We start from the raw sequence: 21,862 nt of genomic DNA, 5'->3' as shown, positions 1-21,862 counted from the left end.
ATGGAGACCTGTGGCTGAAGCTGCAGGCCTGTATGGAGGCAGGAGGCCAAATGGCGGGCTGAGTTAGGCCTGCCGCGGCCTGCATTGATGACGAGTGGGCTGTTTGTGGCCACGAAAGGCTCTATCGGGCCTGCTGCGGCCTATGCTGAGGATGGGCAATGGGGGGTCAGAGTAGGGTTGCCAGGTTGGAACCATCCGAAAACCTGAGAAAATGGAGGTGGGCCCTAGTGATGTCATGGGGTGGGCCCTAGTGATGTCACAGGGAGGGTCCTAGTGACATCACAGGGGCGGGCCCTAGTGATGTCATTATGCATGATACATTAAGAATCAACCACAGTTGCTTGGAGCATACCATTAAAAAAAAATTATCTGATCGGAAATTCAGATAGAAATCTTACCTAAAAGAGGGTGTTCCCAGGTCCAGCTGAAGTGACAAGGTCATTCCTTCTCACCGGCTTAGGGAGCATGGATGCAAAATGGAAATGGACTGCCTTCAAGTCGATCTGGACTTATGACAACCCTATGAATAGGGTTTTCATGGTAAGCGGTATTCAGAGGGGGTTTACCATTGCCTCCCTCTGAGGCTGAGAGGCAGTGACTGACCCAAGGTCACCCAGTAACTAAGCAGGCGCTGGGTAGCAGGTCTAATCCAAGTAAAAACCCCAGAGCTGGGGCCCTTCCCAGCAACCTAGCCAGCCAGCATGCCAGCCAGCCAACTCACACCATACCTGCTCCAAGTTCCTCCCTCACTTTCTCTCTCTGATTGTGCTGCTGCTGAGGAAGCCTGGGCTCTCATTGGGCCTCAGGGGCAGCCAATGAGAATGCGAGGTGTTGCTTGTTGGGAAGGCGAAAGTCCTTCCCCGTCCCCAGCTTGGTGGGTTGTTGTGCTGCCAGGGTGGGTGGCGCAATTCACGTGCATGCAAAGGAGAGAGAGAGAGAGGCAAAGGAAGGAGGCGTTGAAGCAGGTAGAACCAAGGGGGGAATTAGCATATGCATGTCTGGAAGATAGGACACGCATGCGCAGCTGGGTGGGTATCCACAAAAGCTGGAGATTCAGGGACATGCAGGTGAGTCTGACTGGAGGTCAGAACAGCAACAGTGATCCCTGAGTCTCCAGTGGGATCCTTGAGAACTGGCAACCCTAGGGCAGAGGCAGCGGTAGGCAGCTGCAAACTGCTCCGTTGGGCCTGTAGCGGCCTTCGTTGAGCCTATTGCAGCCTACCTGTGGGCCTACTGCGGTCTACTGTGAGGATGGACAACGGGGGGGGGAGGAAGGTAGATGCGGCAATGTAGCAGTTTGGCTACAGCAAATAGCTCAAGTGGCGAGGAGGCAACGTGGGGTAGGCAGCCAGATAACTCCTGGCAGTTGTGGGAGGCTCCCCTGTGCTTGCTGTGGCCTCAGTTGAAGTGGGGGGGGGTAGAAAAGGAAAGCCAATGCAAGCCTCTTCTGTTTCATGGTAAGCGGTATTCAGGCTGAGAGGCAGTGACTGGCCCAAGGTCACCCAGTGAGTTTCATGGCTATGTGGGGATTCGAACCCTGGTCTCCTAGGTCGTAGTCCAACACTCTAATCCCATATTCTCTCTCTCTCTTTGTATTCTTGAACACCCATGGGAATGAGAGAAAGGAGCAAACTGACCCAAGAGGAATAACAACTAAAGACAAACATGAAAACATACAGGCCTGACCAAGGCAGCAGAGAGCAAAGTCAACCGTCTTTGGTGAAGGCAGAAAGAACTGAGATAAGGAGCCACAGGAAGCAGGAAGTCCCTGCAAAATTGAACAGTGCTCTTTCTGCCTTCAACCACTAGGTGAAGCTGGCTACCCACTTGAGGTCATCTTCACATGCACAGGATAATTTTTGGGAGGCAAATAATCAGACCAGTAAAAGCAGTGGATGGCAATCAAAGAACAAACTCAAATCAATATTGCCTGTTTGGTCGATGGAATGCTTTTGAAGCAGTGCTGGCCAACTGATCCCATCCCTACCGTAAATGCTCTCTAGCCTCAGATTGGCCAGTGAGTGGAACAATATGGCAAGCTACATGCAGTAGGAATCCCTACAACATGTTAGGAATCAGGCAAATGACTAAACTGTGCTCCTGTTTAGAAGGAGCAGCATTAGCAGAATGACTACACTTCCACACCATTGTTGAAAGAGGTGGCCATTCCCTAACACTTGTCATATAAAGAGTAGGTCCTAAAATAGTCACAGGAGCAAATGTCCGTTCTTCTGGTACTATTTATTCATTTCTTTTAAATGTGTCCTGCTTTTACCCCATAAATCAATTCAAAGTGATATACAAAAAGTTTTAAAACAACAACAAAAATCAATAAATTACATAAGGGAAAGCAGCTGTCATAAAAGCAAACCAGCAACTGAAAGAACATTCAGCAAACCTTTAAAAGCTTGGGCAGATAAGGAGGTTTTTATCTTATGTCTTTTTTTTTTTTAAAGTACCATCAGTGATAGGCAGGCCTTCTTGAGGAGGGCATTCCATGACCTAGTCACCACAACTGCAAAGCCCCTTCTCAAAGATTCCTATGCCCTAGCTAGAGTGCAGAGTCAGAAATGAGATACTGGAAGCCTATCAAGCAAATAATTGATTTGTTTACATGTGAGGGTAATCAGCTGAGCTAGCTTCGACAGCTCTAAGCTACAGTGGGTTATGGGAAGAAATTTTCCTAAACTCTGTTACCAACTATCTTGTTACAAGAGATGACAGGGATTTGATCCATGCATTGAGCTACAGCGTGGGTGCCAAATAAGAAGTCTGTCAGTGATTCCACTGAGATGAGTAAGCAATACTGTTCAACTTTACCCTGAGCCTTGGCATTTAAGTAATTTTTTTAAAGCTTTTGATTCTTACACAGTGCACAAAATGACAATGGACCTTGTTCAAAATTAGTGAAATGTATAGAATATGTTGAATTTACTTCTTTATTTTTCTACTTCTCTTGACTGTAGATTCGGAAAAAAATGATAGATGGAGAAAGTGGGGATAGGACATTTAGAACGCTGGTCAAGTCTCAAGATGAGGTAAGAAAAAGAAAGCAATTTCCTATTATGGGGCATGGCTGTATTTGATTTGTGATGGTGATGTAATGAGAGAGAAGCTGGAGTCTGGGGATCTTGAGATGATGGAGTTGTGGAAGCTGGATTTTGGCATTTGCGCATAGAACAACATCTCAGGTTAAGGAAGAGCTCTTACTTTGATTGTGGCTGCTTTCATCTTGCACTTTGTTCTGTTATTCTGACGATTTCTTACCTGGTAATTTGTGCATTATATTTGATCTTTCACATGACATATAAGCTAGCTCTGGAATTCTAGTGGAATTTAGTGCAAGTTTAGGGCAAATTTTGTGATAAATGATACCAGAAACAATCCGTTAGCAAGGCTGGGAACCTGGAAAATAGTGGGAGTTTTTCACTAGCTGCAGCTGCTCATGTGACAGGCATCTCAGCATACAGTGTGTTCCCACCCTTTAGTCAGGCTTTTTTGCCTGATGAAAATTGTACCAGTATTCCAGCGTCAGCACAGACAGCAACAGCATTTCCCACACACGCTCCTGTGTCGATACAACTAAAATAATTTAAAAAGTCAGATCCTAAAGAGAGAGGGCTTGCATCGCAATGGGATGTGAACTTAGACCTCTTACACAGTGGGGAACAATGTGCATGTGTATAATGGGTGAGGGACGAAAACGAGCCTTGTGAAAGACAGTTGTGCGAAATGCCGGTATATCGGCTGAAAAAGCTGCTGTTCCTTAATGCAAAAGGTACCGCAGTGTGAAAGGGGTTTTAGAAAACAGGACAGAAGTGCTACCTTTTTAATCCATTAAACTAACGCAATCAGCCCCATGTGTGAAAGCAGCCGGTGTTCACAGATTCCACAATCTCTATAGCAGCCTTTCCCAACCAGTGTGCCTCCAGATGTGGTTGGACCACAATTCCCATCTTTCCTGACCATTGGCAATGCTGGCTGAGGCTGATGGGAGTTGTGGTCCAACCACATCTGGAGGCACACTGGTTGGGAAAGGCTGCTCTATAGTGTCTGGAAGGGAGATGTTTTTTGAGTGTGGATTCTAGGTTTGGACCTGGGATGGGCAACCTCAGGCCTGGGGGGTCAAATGCAGACCTCTAGGCCTCTCTGTCTGCATTGGGGACTCTCCTCAGGCACGCTCTGCTACCCAGGTCACACACCTCACTGGTCATGCTGGGTCTCATCCATGGCACCTTTTGTCTGACTGGAATGTGTCCTTGAACTGTGGTCATGCCCCTTGCTTGTCTGGATGGAGGATGTCCAGATGTGTGTGTAAAAATGTCTGACTTCTGTGTGGCTGAAATGTAGCCTACTGTACCAAGGGAAGAGTCCCATCAATTACTCTGCTGACCGTTGCCCCTTACTCCACCTCCCACAGGCATGCAGAAGATTGCCCACAAGTGAATGTGGCCATCAGACTGAAAAAGATTCCCCATCCCTGTTTTAAGTAATACTGACACCATGTTGTCAGAACTTTGTGAGTACCCCAAATGGTGCCTATATATTTAGAGACAGATTGCATATATCTAACCTAGATAGATCACATCAAACCAAGCCATTTTTAAGTGCCACATTGTCACAAAACATTCCTCAGAATGTTTACAAGCACTCTTGCTATGCAGACAAGTGTTCTGGAGACAGCATAAGAAAATTTACAGAAAATCTAAAAATCAAAATTTTGTTAATGTTTATGTTTAAATTGCACATAGAACTAAGACACCTGTTACAGCAAGCTTGAACATTATTAGTAGCTCTGCAATGCAGCAGTTGTACGGTTTTTTATCACAGATGTTCCTATAAATCTTTGTCTCTCAGTATAACATTGTAATATGCTACAGCTGACAAGGAGTTACACTTTAAATGATGAAAACTGAATAAATGTGCTCCTTTGGGATGTATAAACTCTGATTAAATCTCTACAGTGTGTCCGGGGACCTACTAAAATTTTCTATCAGGTGGCCTCTCATTCATCCATTCCATAATCAAGTGAATTAAAAATTTCAGATTAATCTTGCTCTCCAGTAACACACTTATACTTGTGCAGTCGATGCATGCTAGCTGTCCTGTTCAGTGAGATTATATTGCCATAGTCAAGAATGAAAAAAATGCAAGTGTCTGGTTGCCACTATCAACTTTAAAATTGGTCCTGGTGCCTAGCACTTGAATGGCCAAAACTAAAACCATCCAGATTGAGAACTGAGCCTAGGAATGGGCAAAGTGGTCTATTTCCACCCATGACAGATTTTCTTTTACCCATTATTTCATTCCTTTCCATTTCTACATTATTCTGCAGTATTTTTATGCTATCAAAATGTGTATTTAAAGTTGTATTTTCTCTCAAAACAATGTTTATTTTGATACATCTCAAACAGTGAGAACTAAGGCTGCAATCCAATACATGTCTACTCAGAAGTTAACTCCATTGGGTTCAGTGGGACATATTCCCAGGTAAATGTGCATTGTATTGCAGTCTAAATCACAATATTCGGAGAAAGTGTAAAATTTGTTGGAAAGTCAAATTCCAATCAGACTAAGATGTGGTTCAGACTGAGACTGGCAGATCAGGTCATTTTCAACAATGGGTGGCAAACCTTTTTCCCCAGGCAGACCAGATATTTATCTACCCTACCCCTTGTGGGCCAAATTTGAGAGCTAAGGGAGTCGCCGCCTGCCAATGAGATCATGGGTGGAGGCGGCGCACCTTGCTCCAGTAAAAGAATAACCAGGAGCTCACTGATTGTTCCTTTCAAACCATATTGGTACCTGTCACATATGATGTCAGGCATGGGGCAGGTGGGTGTGGTTTGCCAGAATGGCCTGGTGGACAAAATTGTAACCACCCTGTTCCCCATCCCTGTCCTATAGGAATTTGCAAAGGTTGAATTCCTCAAGCTACCCTGACGGGTGGGAATAGGGGAGAAATTTCATTCAGTTTTCATTTAAAGGCAAACTTACCTAATTTTGAAACAAGATGTGAAACAAAACACAGCCATCCTTCAAAATTCATACTTCTCTGAATTTTAAAATGCAATAATGAGTACAAAAATGCATATACTAGTGTAAAATGATGCAAGCACATATATTAGCGAACGTAACATGCACAAATGCATTATAATGAGGGAAATTGCTTTACAAAAGTGTGTATATTAGGTAAAAATGCATAGAAAACGTGTCTGTTGAAGTTCACACTGAAATGCCAATGAATTACCATAAGGACTTTTTTTTAAAAAAAATTGCAGATTGGGAAATGGAGAGAACTGCATTTAAATTTGGGAAAATGAGCAACTAAGATAAACCAACATTGTCAGATTATCCCATTCTTTACGTCACAGGGGACAGGTTTCACCAGCCTAGCATCATCTATTTTCAGTCTCATAAGAACATAAAACACAGCCTAATGAATTAGACCAAGGGTCCATTTTGTCTTGCATTCTCTTGTCCCCAATGGCCAGACAGATGCTTCCATATAAGAGCATAAGTGAGTTTTCTGACCAGGCCTCTGTAGGCAGGAAAGTCTTAACTTCTAAAATTAGAAAGAGGTGCTAAACCTGGAGCCTGACTACAAATCACATCTTCTGACTGGGAAAATATCCTTCCCTTTCTTAATGTATGAGGGTCAGTTGTGGTACTGAGTGATGGGAGAAAAAAGCATTCACTCACATGTGCTCAATTTATTCTTTGCTTGATCATTGCTTCACATGCCCTGTTTAGTCAGAAAAGGGCTAGAGCTGGAGGGAGAGCCCTGCTGCAATTTAACCACAGAAGGAGACTGGATCTTTTTCCCAACCTCCATTTTTTCCATGGAAGGGAAAGACTAGATTTGAGAAAACAAAGACTCTTCCTCTTGGTCACATGTTCCTGGCATCCATCTCTTTCTCCATTCAAGCTAGGTTGTAGGAAATGTGACTGGTTCCCAGACTCTGAGTCCTGGGAATGGAAAGAAGTTCACAGAAGAGGATTTTGCCATTCTCTCCTCCCTTCAGCCCTGTGGGCCTCAAAAGCCTTTCCAGAGACTTGTGAGATAGGGCACAGGGCTCTGCTGGGAGAGGCAGAATTACCCAAAGCCAGGTAGAACTTCCTTGTGCACATGGAGTCACAACTTTGAATCTACTGTTGTGGATGGGTGGGGATCAGTTGATAGATTTTCTTATATTGTGTACGGTTGCCATACAAATAAAGACACTGGCATGGTGGTAGTGGTGTTCTATAAACGGGAAACAGTGTTGGAAAAATGGATGGATGAAGCAATAGTTTTGTTTAGGAGTCTGGATGGTAGAAATTAAATTAGGGTTTTTTCTTGCTCGACTGGTGAAACAAATGTGTTTTCAGCAGTTTTCGGCAGGCAATGACATATCAGGATTGTAGGTGCCTGTCTGATTTCAGTAGGAACAATATTCCAAATTACTGGTGCTACTAAGCTAAAGGCCTTGGATTGCTGTGTAAAAATGAAATGAATATGAGATAACTGTGACATTCAGGAGGGCTTCTTGAATTGATTGCAGTGATCTGGTTGGTGTATAAGTGAGATGGCAGTCCTCTAAGTAACCTGGTCCCACACCATTATATAGTAGATAAGGTAGCACAGGCTTTCTTATCATTTGGAGGGAACTCAGTTGCTGTATCAGGTATGCTATTATACTTGCAATGATTTCCAGTTGATATCTGCTCAAAATGAATGTGCAGTTAAGCCATGTTTGTCATTTTGAATTGGCAAGGATGTGCAATTAACTTTTTTCTCCTTCCCCCATTTAAGATGGGAAAGGATGCATGCATATACATAAATGCACCTCAATTATGAAATAACAAAAGAATACAAGAACACTTCCTACTCTCTTTTGACTCAAACATTGTGAGCAATGCACGATTGTGGCACAATGCAAAATCCCAAATCCGAACATCCTTTACTCAGAAAGATTGCACATTTATTTTTGAGGATATGAAATGCAGTGTATGAATATAGATCAAGAGTGTCTGAGGTCCAGTGAAAACTCCAGCTGGTAGAAGGGGGAGAGAAGATTTCTTTGCTGATTCCCCTTCAGCCCATCACCACTTCCCACACAATCTTCTGCATGATGCTGCAAGAGGAAGGAGGGACTAGCAAAAATCTCACACCTTTCCTCCAGAGGGAGGATCTCATGTACAGAGTTCCACTCATGGGAATGTGAGATCCGATCCAGAAATAAATGGGAGAGTTTCGCATATGCCTAAGTATATGTATATCACCTGCACAGTAGTCCTAAGGTTCAATATGATATCAGTTGTGTTACTGTTGCATTTTTTTTACTGCTAGAGGATATTAATTTGCCAAAAAGGAATTTAGAAAAGAACTGAGAGAGTCTGGAAAAGATTAGGCTAAATGTACACTGCACCCAGTTTAACTCTGTCTCTATCTCTATCTAATGGTTTATAATCTGGGTGCCAAAGAGTATAAATGACTTTTATATGTGTTATAAATTTGCCAATTATCTTTCAAAAAGAACTGTAGGTCTTATTTTAATTAAAACATTTAATAAAATTTGTTAAATTGTAATATAATGCAATGAAGATTTGTTCTTGAATCTTGTGGGTTTTTAACAAATCTATTTTTGCAGCTTTCTTGAGATCCTGGAGAAAATTACTATATTCCTCTATTTTGCAGCGCTACATTGATAAAGGAAACAGAACGTATACATGGACAGCTGTGAATGGTACAGATTACAGGTAATGGCTTTTATGTTTGTCTTGAATAGCAAAAATGTTCTTATATCATTAGCTTGGTAAATTTCATTATATTTACTTACTTTAGTGTCTGCTAATTGTGAGCTTCTACTAAATAGCCTTCGACATGGTATCTGAAGGACCACCTTCTCCTGCCTGTTTGTCATCAGAGGCCCTATCATCAGAGGCTAGGCAGAAGATCACCAGAGTCATATAGAGACTTGAGGAGCCCAGGTTGCAGAATGCCCACCTGAGAGATATTCACTTGATACCTACTCTTTTTTTGATGCCAATTTGGCATTTGCAGAATTCCTTTATTTTTCCATGGCTTTGCTCTGGTCTATGTTCTGCTTGTTCAGAATTTTAATTTAACTAAGAAAATTACTAAAATTAATTCTGGAGATGGAGCATGCTCAATTAGCTTCATATGCATCTTTTATTATTTATTTATTTATTAAATTTATTAAATTTATACCCCACCCTTCCTCCCAGAAGGAGCCCAGTACGGCAACCAAAAACACTAAACACACTGTAGAACATCTTAAAAAACAAAAATATTTAAAACATATTAAAGCAAAGCATCTTTAAAACATATTAAAACAAAACATCTTAAAAGTCATGCTTTTTAAAAAAAGCTTTAAAAACATATAAAAAGGTAATTTCAACACAGACACAGACTGGGATAAGGTCTCTACGTAAAAGACTTGTTGAAAGAGGAAGGTCTTCAGCAGGTGCCGAAAAGATAACAGAGATGGTGCCTGTCTTAATATTTGAAAAATGGAAATGGACTGCCTTCAAGTCGATTCCCACTTATGGAGACCCTATGAATAGGGTTTTCATGGTAAGCGGTATTCAGAGGGGGTTTACCATTGCCTTCCTCTGAGGCTAAGAGGCAGTGACTGGCCCAAGGTCACCCAGTGAGCTTTATGGCTGTGTGGGGATTGAAACCCTCGTCTCCCAGGTCATAGTTCAACACTTTAACCACTACACCACATTTAAGGGGAGGGAATTCCAAAGGACAGGTGCCACAACACTAAAGGTCTGCTTCCTGTGTTCTGTGGAATAAACCTCCTGATAAGCTGGTATCTGCAGGAGGCCCTCACCTGCAAAGCGCAGTGATCAACTGGGTATATAAGGGGTAAGACGATCTTTGAGGTATTCTGGTCCCAAGCTCCATAGACTTTGTACACAAAAACCAGCGCCTTGAACTTGGCCTGATAGTGAATGGGCAGCCAGTGCAATTATTTCAGCAGCAGGTAGCATCTTGGTGATACACTACCCCAGTGAGTAGTTGTGCGGCCACATTTTGCACCAGCTGCAGCTTCTATACCAACCTCAAGGGCAGCCTTACATAGAGTGCATTACAGTAATCCAACCTGGACAACAGTGCATGGACAACAATGGTCAGGCTATCCTCGTCCAGAAACAGCCATAGGTGTCTTACCCGCCAAAGCTGGTAAAATACACTCCTAGTGACAAAGATGGATCCAGGAGCACTCCCAGACTATGAACCTGCTGTTTCAGAGGGAGTATGACTCCATCCAAAGCAGGCAATTGACCAATTATCCGAATGCAGGAACCACCAACCCACAGCGCCTCCCATCTTGCTAGAATTCAAACTTGGTTTATTGGCCATCATCCAGCCCACCACCAAGTCCAGACACTGGTCTAGGACTTGAATGGCCTCTCCCGATTCAGATGTTACAGAGAAAGAGAGCTGGGTATCATCAGCATACTGTTGACACCTTGCCTCAAATCTCCTGATGACCGCTCCCAAGCTTTTGCTGTGGTGTTTTGTTGATGAGCACAAGAGCTCCTGCTCACTGGTAAAACACCCCACAAAAAGAACCTTGTTGGAGTCCTGTGTACTATCACTTCAAGATTCCATTATTCCAGTGCTTTGTTTTTTCAGTTCACATGCAAACATTGGTAATGTAGAAGGTGGAAAAATGTATGAATGAACTGAGGGGCTGATTTAAAAAACACACAGAACAATTAGATTTCTAATGCATTGGTTCTGCTTTGGAACCACTGAGTTAAATCTTAGAAACAAGGGATAAGCTAATTCTACAGGGCCCATTCCCCCTTTCCAAAAGTTAAACTTTCCTCTTTTTCTATTGACTTCTACCACTCTCAGTATCTTGATATTGAGCAACATGATAGAGAGTGACTGACACCAATAAATCATATGCTTTAAATTATGAATACATGGAAAAGAGGCCAATAATTCTATACTGTAGATCAGTAAAGAGAAAACATTTTCGATTTAAAAAACAAAAAACAGCCACCACACTCCACTGCCCACTCTAACAGATAGGGTTGCTGACTTTTGATTTGAAAAATTCTAATAGCTGGCCATTGGGTGGAATTTGGTGGACTCTAGTGGGAGCAGAGCTAAGAGTAGTAGCTTTTTGTTTTCTGTGTCTGTTGCTGGAAGAAATGGTGGACTGAGCCTATACTTGTTTTCTAGAAGTGTTAACTTGCTATACGGGGAACTGAATGTGTTACCAAGCTGCTGTACTACCATAACCCATCTTGCATGCTTCAGATAAACAAAGCCAAGGAAGGCTTCTGTGGAGGATACACCCATATGCCCTCTGCTGTCTCTCATGCAGTAGCATGGGGAGCTGGGCTGATTTTAAATGCCTAGCTCTTTAGTGTATATTTATAGACTCTAATTCAAGCATATGCATTAAGTGAAGAAAATGGTGCTGATCTTTATTCATAAAATGCTTGCAATCATCCCATAATTGTGGCCTTTGCACACACACAAATCTGGGAATTAGCCCAAAACCAAAAACCCAGATAGGCTCTCTCTCTCTCTCTCTCTCTCTCTCTCTCTCTGTCTCTCCCCTCCCCCCCCTTGGTGTGAATGCAACCCTCCCAACAGGGTTCTGCTCTTCCACTCTCATACTCTGGCCCTTGAGTCACAAGATATGCCCTATGGGAGCCTGGCAATCCTTGTTGCCATCCAAAGCAGTTTCTGTACTTGAAATAATTTCTATCCCGTCAGCCCTCTGGTAATTTATAGTCTCTGACAACAGCTCAAATTGAAGTAGTGAAATTTATTAGGTTTTGTATCTTTCAAAGATTAATGCCAAAATTTGATATAATCCATCATTAGCAACCATAGTTTCCTGTTTACTTACCCAGAATTGCAAGTGGGGAATTTCCTGTCTTATTGCTGTATCTCACTGAATACTAGTTATCTGTTTAACAGACATAATCCTCAAAGCCTTGTTTGATTTATTTACCAGCTGGATTTTTTTGTCCCCTGAAAAAACAGCATTAAAATCTCATGGGGGACCACATTGCTTTAGAAGCATTTACATATAAAATTCCAGATTTTAATTAGTAGTTTCTATTCAGCAGTAACTGCTAATAGCAGAGAAGCCTCTTCTGATTTCCCTTGAGGGGAACTGGAAGAAAGCTGTCACCAAATAATGAGTAATTCTACTATGTGCAGCTTAGATGGCAGTTGGACTGGCAAAGACTGTCACGTGTGTGGCTCAGTATCTTGCAGCTTCCTTTTAATGTTCCTCTACAGGCATGTGCCGGAAATCATATGTAAGAAGCACTCCTGTTCCATATTAATGACAGATAAGAGCACAGTGGTAGAAATAAAAAGTTTCTCTCTCTCTTAGGGGATTTCAAAATTTGTTGTCCACAATAGGGTATCTGAAGATTGATGTTTCCACTAAGAAATGGTCTCTTCAGTAACAGTTTAATAATAATAATAATAATAATAATAATAATAAAAGTCATACATCAAAATGTGTATTTAAACAGAATGCAGAATAGTGGTGTGTCTGAATTAGACCTTGCAACCCTGCAGAGCAAAGTCAAAAATCCTATAGGCCATGCAAACTCTTGAGCTATTGGGATATTGCAGAGCAGTCCTCCACAATCTGTTGCCCTCCAGATGGTTTAGACCACAATTCCCATCATCCCTGACCATTGGTCATACTGACCAAGACTGATGGGAATTGTACATCTGGAGGAAACCAGTTTGCTGAATACTGTTGTAGAGCAACTCTAATATGTTAACTCACTGAAGTGTGATAACTGCCAGCTGTATAAAAAAAATATGCTATAGATATGCAAACAGATATATCTAATTTGTCTTTGGCTCTTGAAACATTTCACGGACTGGTGCAAACAATCAACCTGCAGCTAACATTGCTAAGGCAAACACATTCACTTAAGGAACAACATTTCCTTCAACGTGTAAGATACAAATGAAACTTTCCTGGTTTACTTTTGAATCAGTGGGGTTGTAGGAAGCCCCATGGATCAAGTCTGTCCTGTCAAAACAACTTCATGCTCAGTTACTGCAGAAAATGAAAACTCAACAGTAAACAAAAACCACTGTTTGAATAAACATTGCAGTGCATAGCCGGAAAATAAAGAGGCAAGGCAAGATGAAGTGTGGATAAATCAAGGGCCACGTTTATTGGAATAAAGCCAATTACATGCTTGATTGCATAATAAAATGATCTGCAGAGGCAAGTGCGGAACCTAACTCATACCCAATCAGTCAAGGACACCCTGCCATGGGAAAGGGGGTGGTCCAAGCCCAATCCCCTTCTCTGGGACCCATTCCTGCAGGGTGGTTAGGGAGGCCTTCCTGCTTCACCCTCCCTCTGAGCTGCACAGCTCTGGGTGGGTGGTACAGGTTAGCCCCAAAGGTGAGCCTTATCCTGCCAACAGGACTCACAACCTGAAAAGCAGGCCTCAGAACCCACCGAACTCCTTAAATCATGCCTAAGGGTGGTCACCAAACCCTACCTTGTGAAATTACGCACATATCCTCCACAGAAGAGAACAAGCCTCAGCTTAGTCCCTCTTTCCCCCACCTGCGGCCAATCATTACCCAGGTCAGACATATGAACACGTCTGGCCAGTAAAGATCAGCCCTGCCACACTTCACCTCTGGATGATGTATTACCTCACCCTGCTGCGGGAGGATATCGGACCAAACAATCACGGTCCCAGGCCACCTCCTGCATATGGCTGCAAAGTCCAGGCAAGCCTGAGTGATAAGGGCTTTCCCCTTCAACATTCCCAGGTCATTGCCACCCAAATTTATAATCAAAACCTGCGGAGGGTGCTGCACCAATGAAGCATCAAACAGCGTTGGCAGGAGGCATTCCCACAGCATCCCACGTCTACCCAGCCACTGGAGCAAAGTGCAGTGGCTGTGCCCCAGTTGGGTTCTGTGCCTGGTCTGTGATGCCCTCCTCTTGGCCCAAAACACCATGCTGTGGCCACAAATGAGTATCTTGACTCTCTCCAGCACCCCCAACCTGTTAAAACAGAAACAACAATTAACAATACGCTCATTGGTGCAACAGTTAACATGGGCCCTTGATTGGCCTAACATAAGCATGGAAAGCACCTGATCGCCAGTGCCCCACTGTCTGAATCGCTGTGCTTCCAAATCCCAAAGTAGCTGCTGTGGAAGCCGCACCTATCCTAAAGGAGTGTGTACCAAACAGCCCAGGGTCCAGACCCAAACATGACAAAGTGATGGACCAGAACTGAAACTTAGTCAAAGGCTGACCATCCTGATGACAAAACAGGAAGCCCCCAGCCTCACTGGACACAGCCCACCCACTGAGGAAGAGGCCAACATAATGATAGCTCCTTGCCCCTTCTGGTCAGTCTTTGACCTGCGCAGACAAATCCACATGCCGCTATCCTCTACCATCACATCACCTACCTCCATCGCCTGACCGGACCGGACCCGTCAGTCCTCAAAGAAGCAAACAATTCTCCCATGCGAAAAGCAAAAAAACCCCGCGAAATTGAACACCCCATGGGCAAAGCTCGATCCACATAAAACAAACCCCAGTATGAAAATCCCAACGGATCAAAGTCCAAAGGGTAGACTGGAAAGAGGCGAAATGCTGCCTTAATATCATATTTACTCATGACAGCGCCCTGGCCAAAATGCCAGACCATCACAACTGTGCTATCAAAGGAAGCGTAACACACCAAACACAAATGTTTGGGAATAGCATCATTCACCGACTGCCCCTTAGGGTAAGACAGGTGGTGAATGAGCCTAAACTGTCCAGGATCTTTCTTAGGAATGATACCCAAAAGGGGGAGGGTAATCAAACGGGCCCAGACCCATCCCTCAGCCACCTCCTTATTAATTTTCTCTTGCACCACTAACTCCATTCCCGCTACAGACTTCAGATTCCCTGACATGTAAGGCCTACACTCAACAACAACCGGAATCCTGAAACCAAAACCAAAACCTTCCCCCAAATAAGCTGCATCTGCCCATCTAGGATAATACCCAAGCAAATGCATAAGCTGAGGAATTTTAATCGGTGTGAGGGCTGCCCTGCAGCCCTGGGTTCCCCCCCCCTCTGAAAACCCTTAAATCCCCAAGCCCTAGAGCAACTGGTAAAGGGATGGGAGCCAGTGCAAATGGAACACTCGTGCCTAAATTTGCACAGGTTCTTGTTACAAAACCCCTTAGCGCTGAACTCCAACAAAGCAGGCAGGGTTGAACCCCCTGCCCCGTGGACCCACGGGTAGAAACCACACTGGCAGACTTACCAAGCAAATGCCCACTATCTGCCCTGTCACCTTGCATGGGTTGAGCTGCAGTCATAAACTGCAACCACAACTCTGGGTCTTTCCTGTCCCACTGCAGGTGAACATCCGCTGCTGCCCTCATCCTAAAAAATTCATCATAGGCCAGCCATGCTGACCTCATGAATTCAGTGTGCACTCTAAAAATTATATCATGGTACTTTGTCAAGGCTGCCACCCTCGTAGGCTGGTGCTGGATCACTACCCTCATATAAATAAAAAACCCTGCCATCCAATTGTCCCAGGTCCTATCCACCGTTTTCTTTTTAAATTTCTCATTGTCCCTTTCCTCCTGCTTACCCTTCTCCTTCTGTTCGGGCTTTCGGTATAATAAGGAAAATACATTGATGTACTCCCCTTTACATATACGTTCCTTGGTTGCTAACAACAAATGAGCCCCCAGGGGAGCGGATGTCTCCCCAAATGGCAAAGTGCCAGCCCGAACATAAGCAAAAGGATCAGCAGGCATCTGAGCCTGCCCCATGGTAGGACTGCCCACAGAATTCCAAACCTGCCTGCAAGCCTCATTCTCAGGCTGCTGTTGGACCAGAGGAGACATCCTCTTTGCATACCCAGAAGACACCACACCTGCATAAGGAGAATAAGGCCACCCCTGAGCCATTCCCCAAGGTATGCCCCCAGGCCTCATCCCAGGCCACCAGGCATTCCCCACATATTACCTGTTGCTGTGGACTCACTATAACCCAGATGAGCTGCAGCCTTCTCTACCACAGGACTGACAGGAGCCACCACCTTCCCCTCAGACGCCGAACAAGGAGGTGCGAACCGACCTGAAGAGCCCTCCAGTGCTGTCAATTGGTCTAAAACAGAATCCCAATCAGTGCCATACTGACTTCTCTTATCCTGCGACACCTTAGCTACTTTAACCGTTGCCCCCCCCAGCCTCCTGAGGCCACCTATTCCACTTTTCCAGCAATTCAATGTGAGTCAGCATGGAAGCCATATCAGGCCCCTTATCCTCCGAGGATGAGAGTTCCTGAGGTGGGAGAGGCGGCCTCTGCACCGGCCACTTCATGGCTTTACCCTTCCCTTTCGAGGCCCTGCCGCCCATTTGGGGACGCATAACAGCTAAACCAAAAATGGCATCCCAAAATGGCCACCACACACCAGGCAGGAAGAATTATTCAAAATGGTGCCCACACGAAGGGTGTGCTCCAATATGGCCACTCCAAATTGGCTGCCACACAAAATGTGTTCAAAATGGCTGCTCACGAAGGAGCAAAATGTGCTCCAAACTGCGACCAAAATGGCTGAACAAAATAGCCACCAAACACACAGTGGTAAATGTGTTCAAAATGGCTGCTCACACGAAGGAGCAAAACATGCTCCAAGATGGCTACTTCAATATGGCCACTGCACACCAGAAAATTTAATGTAGCCACAAATGCCTAAAATGGTCGTCATGAGAGCTGGCTTCCCTAAAGTGGCGGGAAACGGCCAAATGTCCAAACTGGCTCTACACACTCCACTGCCGTTCCTACTGTGGGAGCACACCGCAGCCACTTCAGACTCGCCGCTGCTGTGCTGTTGCGACACCGCTGCTCCGCCTCGCTGAGGCACGAACGAAGCTCCTCTCATGGAGCTCACACTGGTTTGCTGCCACCACTCAGCCTCGCCTTGCCCACGCTCCAGCTGATTGCCGCTCCCGCCTCCCTCAATCCCTGCGCTCCAGCTGATCAGGCCAAACCCCCAGGCCTTGAAGAACCTAGGTGAGTAACAACCTGCCCAGCTGTCACATAAGGCCAGAAAGAGGCCGAGGCCACCCTGCTCCGCCCCCTACGCGACAGGCGCACGTGGCCACATCGCACCCAATGGAAGGGGCTTTTGAAGCCATGCCAGGTCTTCCCTGGCATGGCTGCAAAGGCCCACCATCACCAGAGCCCTTGGGTCTGACAATGGCGGGAACTGTTTGAATAAACAGACCTTGTCTGCCCCACCCCAAGTTCTTCATGCTGTGTGCATTCTTTCATCTCTACTGCAATATTATTTTTTGATTAGGCATAGCCATGAAAAATGGTGACTGTTCATAAATGTCAATATAGGGTAGGCAAGGGCCTCTTTTCTCTGCATCCCGTGTTTAATTTGCCGGAGTTTAGATGAGGCAGAGGAGAAAGCACAAAGTGGATTTAAGGAAGTAGTTGGCTGAATAAATGTATTCCATGAAATCACATGTCCATTATTTTGATATTTGTTTGTACACATCAAAGCTGGGGGAAATGTTAGGCTGCTAAAGCCTCCACAGTATTGAAATGTGGCTTTAATTTCACTGTTTAATCCTGGCTTGTTTCTTCCCCAGCTTGGCCTTGGTATTACCATCCTACAGCTTTTACTATATAAAAGCCAACATTAAGGAAGCACTAACCCAGGCAAAATGTAAGTAACCATGACCTTTCTCCAGACTCTGAGTGTTATTGTGCAGTCTGTAGAATTGTTCTCTTGTCTTCTTTTTTTAAGCAGTATTTTTTTAAAGTCATAAAGCTTGTGAAATTCACTAGTGTTACCATGATGTACCCCCAACTCTGTAGCAATGACTCCAAGTCACTGTGTGAATGTGCAAGGTACAAAAAGTATTCTACGTAAGTAGAATAAATTCTGTTACTTTAGTTGCACTAGTCAACCTTTCTCTCTCCCCCATATCCTTGCTTATGTACCTACAGAATCATTGCTTTGCGTATCCCCTGTTACTGTCTTTTTAAGGGTCTGAGATCTAATGTTTTAAAGAGCCAATCTCCAAGGTATGAGCTGTGTAGCCTGAAGTCTAGCAGAGATTCTGTGCATAGTGTGCTGTAGTTGCAACACACTGTGCAGTAGATCAATCCGCCAAGCCAGGTTAATCGAGGTTTTGGTTTGGAGTTGAATTGTTCACAATGTTTCATAACTGTGTGCGATATGAGTGGATGTAATCTGGATTATGTCTAATTTGGATTCCTCTCAAGTTGTTCCTTCAGATCCCAAACTCTGTATGACTTTCAAGCAGTGGGGTCAGGTCCCGTGGGGCAAATGAGGCGCTGTCCCACCAACCTCACTCTGCCTTCAGCCAGCCCCCACCTGCCTGCCTTCCTGCTTGCAACCAGTTCAGGGAGTGGCATCTGCCTGTCAGCTGCCTCCCCTTTCGCCTCAGCGTTGCCATTGTAGAACTCCCGAGGGAGGAGAATGGGGACAAAATAGAATGAGTTGGCTCTGCCTATCACTGGCTCCGGCTTCACCTACTACTCTTGGTCCCCTTGCCTTGTGTCCAACAGTCTCCACTGCTTTCAAGCGGCCAGTGAAACTCATTGAACTCTAGTCTGCATGCTACATTCCCAATGTCTTGTCTCAGTCTGTAGGCTGTCAGTTTCCACAGCAATTTTGAAAGATTGGCTGACAAATAAACAATTTTATCAAGGAGGAGGGCTAAGCAGTCACTCCTGCTTAGGCCTTCTCTGCTGCTGCTTCCCTGCAAATTTCCACTAGGTTGGGAAACCTGTTTTTGCTTCCAAGTTTGTTTCTTTCACATTTATAATGCAAAGGGAGACGAGAGTGGACCCCAATAATAAAATAACATAGAAATAATTTAAACAGCACCTTAACATACTGCAGAAAGGAGTTAAGTCCAGTCATGTAAAAACTTCATAAAACTATTGGCCAAAAGCCTTGATAAAATAGGAAAATCTTTACATATTTCCTGAATGTAGGTGAAGCAAGCCTGCACAATTTTTGACCTTGTGGAGAATTTTAATACAAGACTGATGACTTTGTTTGGCTTGGCAGGTCACATATTGTTCAGGCCTACACTTAGGGTCAAACTTTTACTTAGCAGTCCACTGTCTTAATGCTGACTTCCTACAATGCCCTCTTTTGTCTGTCCCTTGTAGTATTATGTGCATTCTCATGTGCATTCTCATAATCTATTCACATAGGTAAACTGCTACAAGGAGTACTTAAATGTCCCAAATAGCTGCTCCATATAATGTATAAATTCATCCTGTGTTACTGCCAGCTCAAAACTGGATTTCAAGCTATTTTGTAGATATGTGATGGATGGATGTTTTAAGCGTCACAACATACTGATTGATTGATTGATTTCTTAACATTTTGAACTTGAGAGCAATCTGTAAAATCTGAGTACAAGATCAACACTTCTGGGCTGAATTTCTTAGGAGCTCCCTGAGACAGTATCTCTGTTATACAGACCCTTGAAATAGCTACAGTAGAAGAAATAATTGACAAAAGATATGAGTTGAAGTCTTCAAAGATGTTTGTCTTTTCTCCAGAGTATAGCTGTACAAAAATGAACCTTTTATCTCTGTTTATTCCACAATATTTTTATTCAAGGGGCTGGTTGAATAAAATATTGGTTTGTGACCCCTTTTGCTTTACCCTGTTTTTTCTGTTTCCCTGCCTTCTCCTTCTGATGGATTATCACAGTCCCAAAGGGCAAGTATATTCTTGTTGCTCAGTTTCCCTCTGTTTACTGCTGTTCATATTATCCCCTTCTATTTCCCTTCCTCCTGGATGCTTCCCTTTGTATCTTCCATCTCAGGCATCTCCCGTGGCAGTTGGATATGATAAAGACAGAGAAGCAAAAATGCAGACATATATATTGTAGTGTCTCTCCCACCCCCATAGGCTTTTCAGCTTATTGTTTCTCCTTGTTCGTTTGACCCTGTTACCACCATCACCCCACAAATAGCCCTGTGTTGTCAGCAGCCCTGAAATGAATTTATGCTGAATAAGATATTTTCACCATGGCACATTTTACAGGCATTTTTTGTTTTCAGCTTGGCACTCTAATAGCTTGAGCTTCAGTTACCATATGGTTGTGCTTAGCTAGTCAATAATGTGGCAGCTTTAACTTGCACCAATTGTTATAATGTTTCATGTCATGTTGCTGCTATTTTATGATACGTACATAAATTTCTCTTTTTATGTGAAAATGTGGGTGGTGGGATAATATTGATTAACCAGGGAAAGCATTATTGACACCTGGATCCTAATTGTTTAATATTTGTGCCCAGGATATCTGCATGGATTAACCCAATACTATGTTTTGAGACATTTTGCCAATGAAGCTCTTGTTGCAATCCCTTCTTAAGCACTCAAAACCAATTTGGGATGTAACTATCTCAGGTGAGATTGATTAAGTTGGGAACAAGTGTTGTACCAGTATCCTTGATTAGCCTCTCCCCTCCTCGAAGTCTCAGCACAAGCTGGCTTCTGTGCTTGCATCATGCCTACTCTAAACCAGGTTTCCATTACCTGGGAACCCAATGGATCTTACTTACAGCCCAAGTCATTGAACATGCAAGGTACAAAAAGTATTCTACATGAGTGTGTTCTGTTATTTGCGTTGCAATAGTCAACCTTTTTCTCTCTCCCCTCCATCTCCTTGCTTATGTAGCTACAAAATCATTGCTTTGCCTATCCTCTGTTGCTGTGTTTTTAAGGGTCTTAGTGCTAATATTTTGAAAAGTCAATATCGAAGGTATGAGATGTGTTGTCTGAAGTCAAGCAGAGATTCAGTGCATTCTTCACTATTTGGTAGATCACTCCCGTCAGTCAGGTTAAATTAGGTTTTGAATTGAAGTTGAATTGTTTGGAATGTTGCATAACTGTGTATGTATTCTGGATTCCTCTCAAGTTGTCTCAAGTTGTTCCTTCAGGTCTGTACGTTCAAGCAGTGGGGTCTGGTCCAGTGGGGCAAATGAGGTGCTGTCCCACCAACTTCACTCTGCCCTCAGCCTGTCACTGGCTCAAGCTTCATCTACTGTTGGTCTCCATGCCTTTTGTCCTACCAGTCCCAATGGTCACCAGCCAGCACTGCTTTCAAGGTGCTGTTGAAGCTGATTGAACTCTAGTGTGTGTGCTACATTCCCAATGCCCTATCCCAGACTGAGTGCATATTACCATTTACTTTGCATCCAGTGCCGTCCCATTGCTAGTTTTTGAAGCCGCATATGCACAACATTAGCCACAGTCCATAGCAATCCTGTAGTTTCTTGAGAAATACTGCTGCTTGAGGCGTTTTTTTCTCAAATCAGCTTCAGTCTGACTGGAAAATGTATGCAGTTAACTTTGCAGTTAAGCCAGGTGTGTACATTTGAGACAACTGTTGTGCATGCACAGATGAGTGCACATGCACAGATGACAACTTCATGAATAGGAGTTTCAGAGGGTTGCAGAGGTGGGAAAACCAAACAGATAAAGTATGCTGGATGAAGATATCACCGCCTCCTTTCTGATGTTTACGGCAATGTGCAAAGGTGACTTGAAATACAGCAGGGAAAAATGACCTGTGTTTTAAGCCACTAATGTGTACATGACTTCATTATCAAAGGTTGCTCTGCACATAACCCTTTTGTCATTATCTAGGGAAAGGGCTAAAGGCCTCCTCTATTTATTTATTTTATTTATTTATTAAACTTATATACCGCCCCATAGCCGAAACTCTCTGGGCGGTGCACAAGACTAACATCAAAATACAATAAGCACATATTAACAATTTAAACACATT

At 43.8% G+C, this 21,862-nt stretch overlaps 1 protein-coding gene across 5 annotated transcripts in view; it reads left to right on the top strand.

Annotated features, from left to right (window-relative positions):
• The window catches only part of CACNA2D1 (calcium voltage-gated channel auxiliary subunit alpha2delta 1), a 621,516-nt gene that overhangs the window by 539,909 nt on the left and 59,745 nt on the right, over positions 1-21,862 (top strand). For all 5 annotated transcript variants that reach the window (XM_061582171.1, XM_061582168.1, XM_061582170.1 and 2 more), the window contains 3 exons: positions 2,967-3,038; positions 8,681-8,742; positions 17,666-17,742. In XM_061582171.1, coding sequence (XP_061438155.1) covers positions 2,967-3,038; positions 8,681-8,742; positions 17,666-17,742 — 211 coding nt within the window. The remainder of the gene's footprint in view (positions 1-2,966; positions 3,039-8,680; positions 8,743-17,665; positions 17,743-21,862) is intronic.

Source organism: Rhineura floridana, chromosome 8 (genome assembly GCF_030035675.1).
Source record: "Rhineura floridana isolate rRhiFlo1 chromosome 8, rRhiFlo1.hap2, whole genome shotgun sequence".
NCBI classification, from domain to species: domain Eukaryota; kingdom Metazoa; phylum Chordata; class Lepidosauria; order Squamata; family Rhineuridae; genus Rhineura; species Rhineura floridana.
This window is presented reverse-complemented; position numbering and strand designations above follow the sequence as displayed.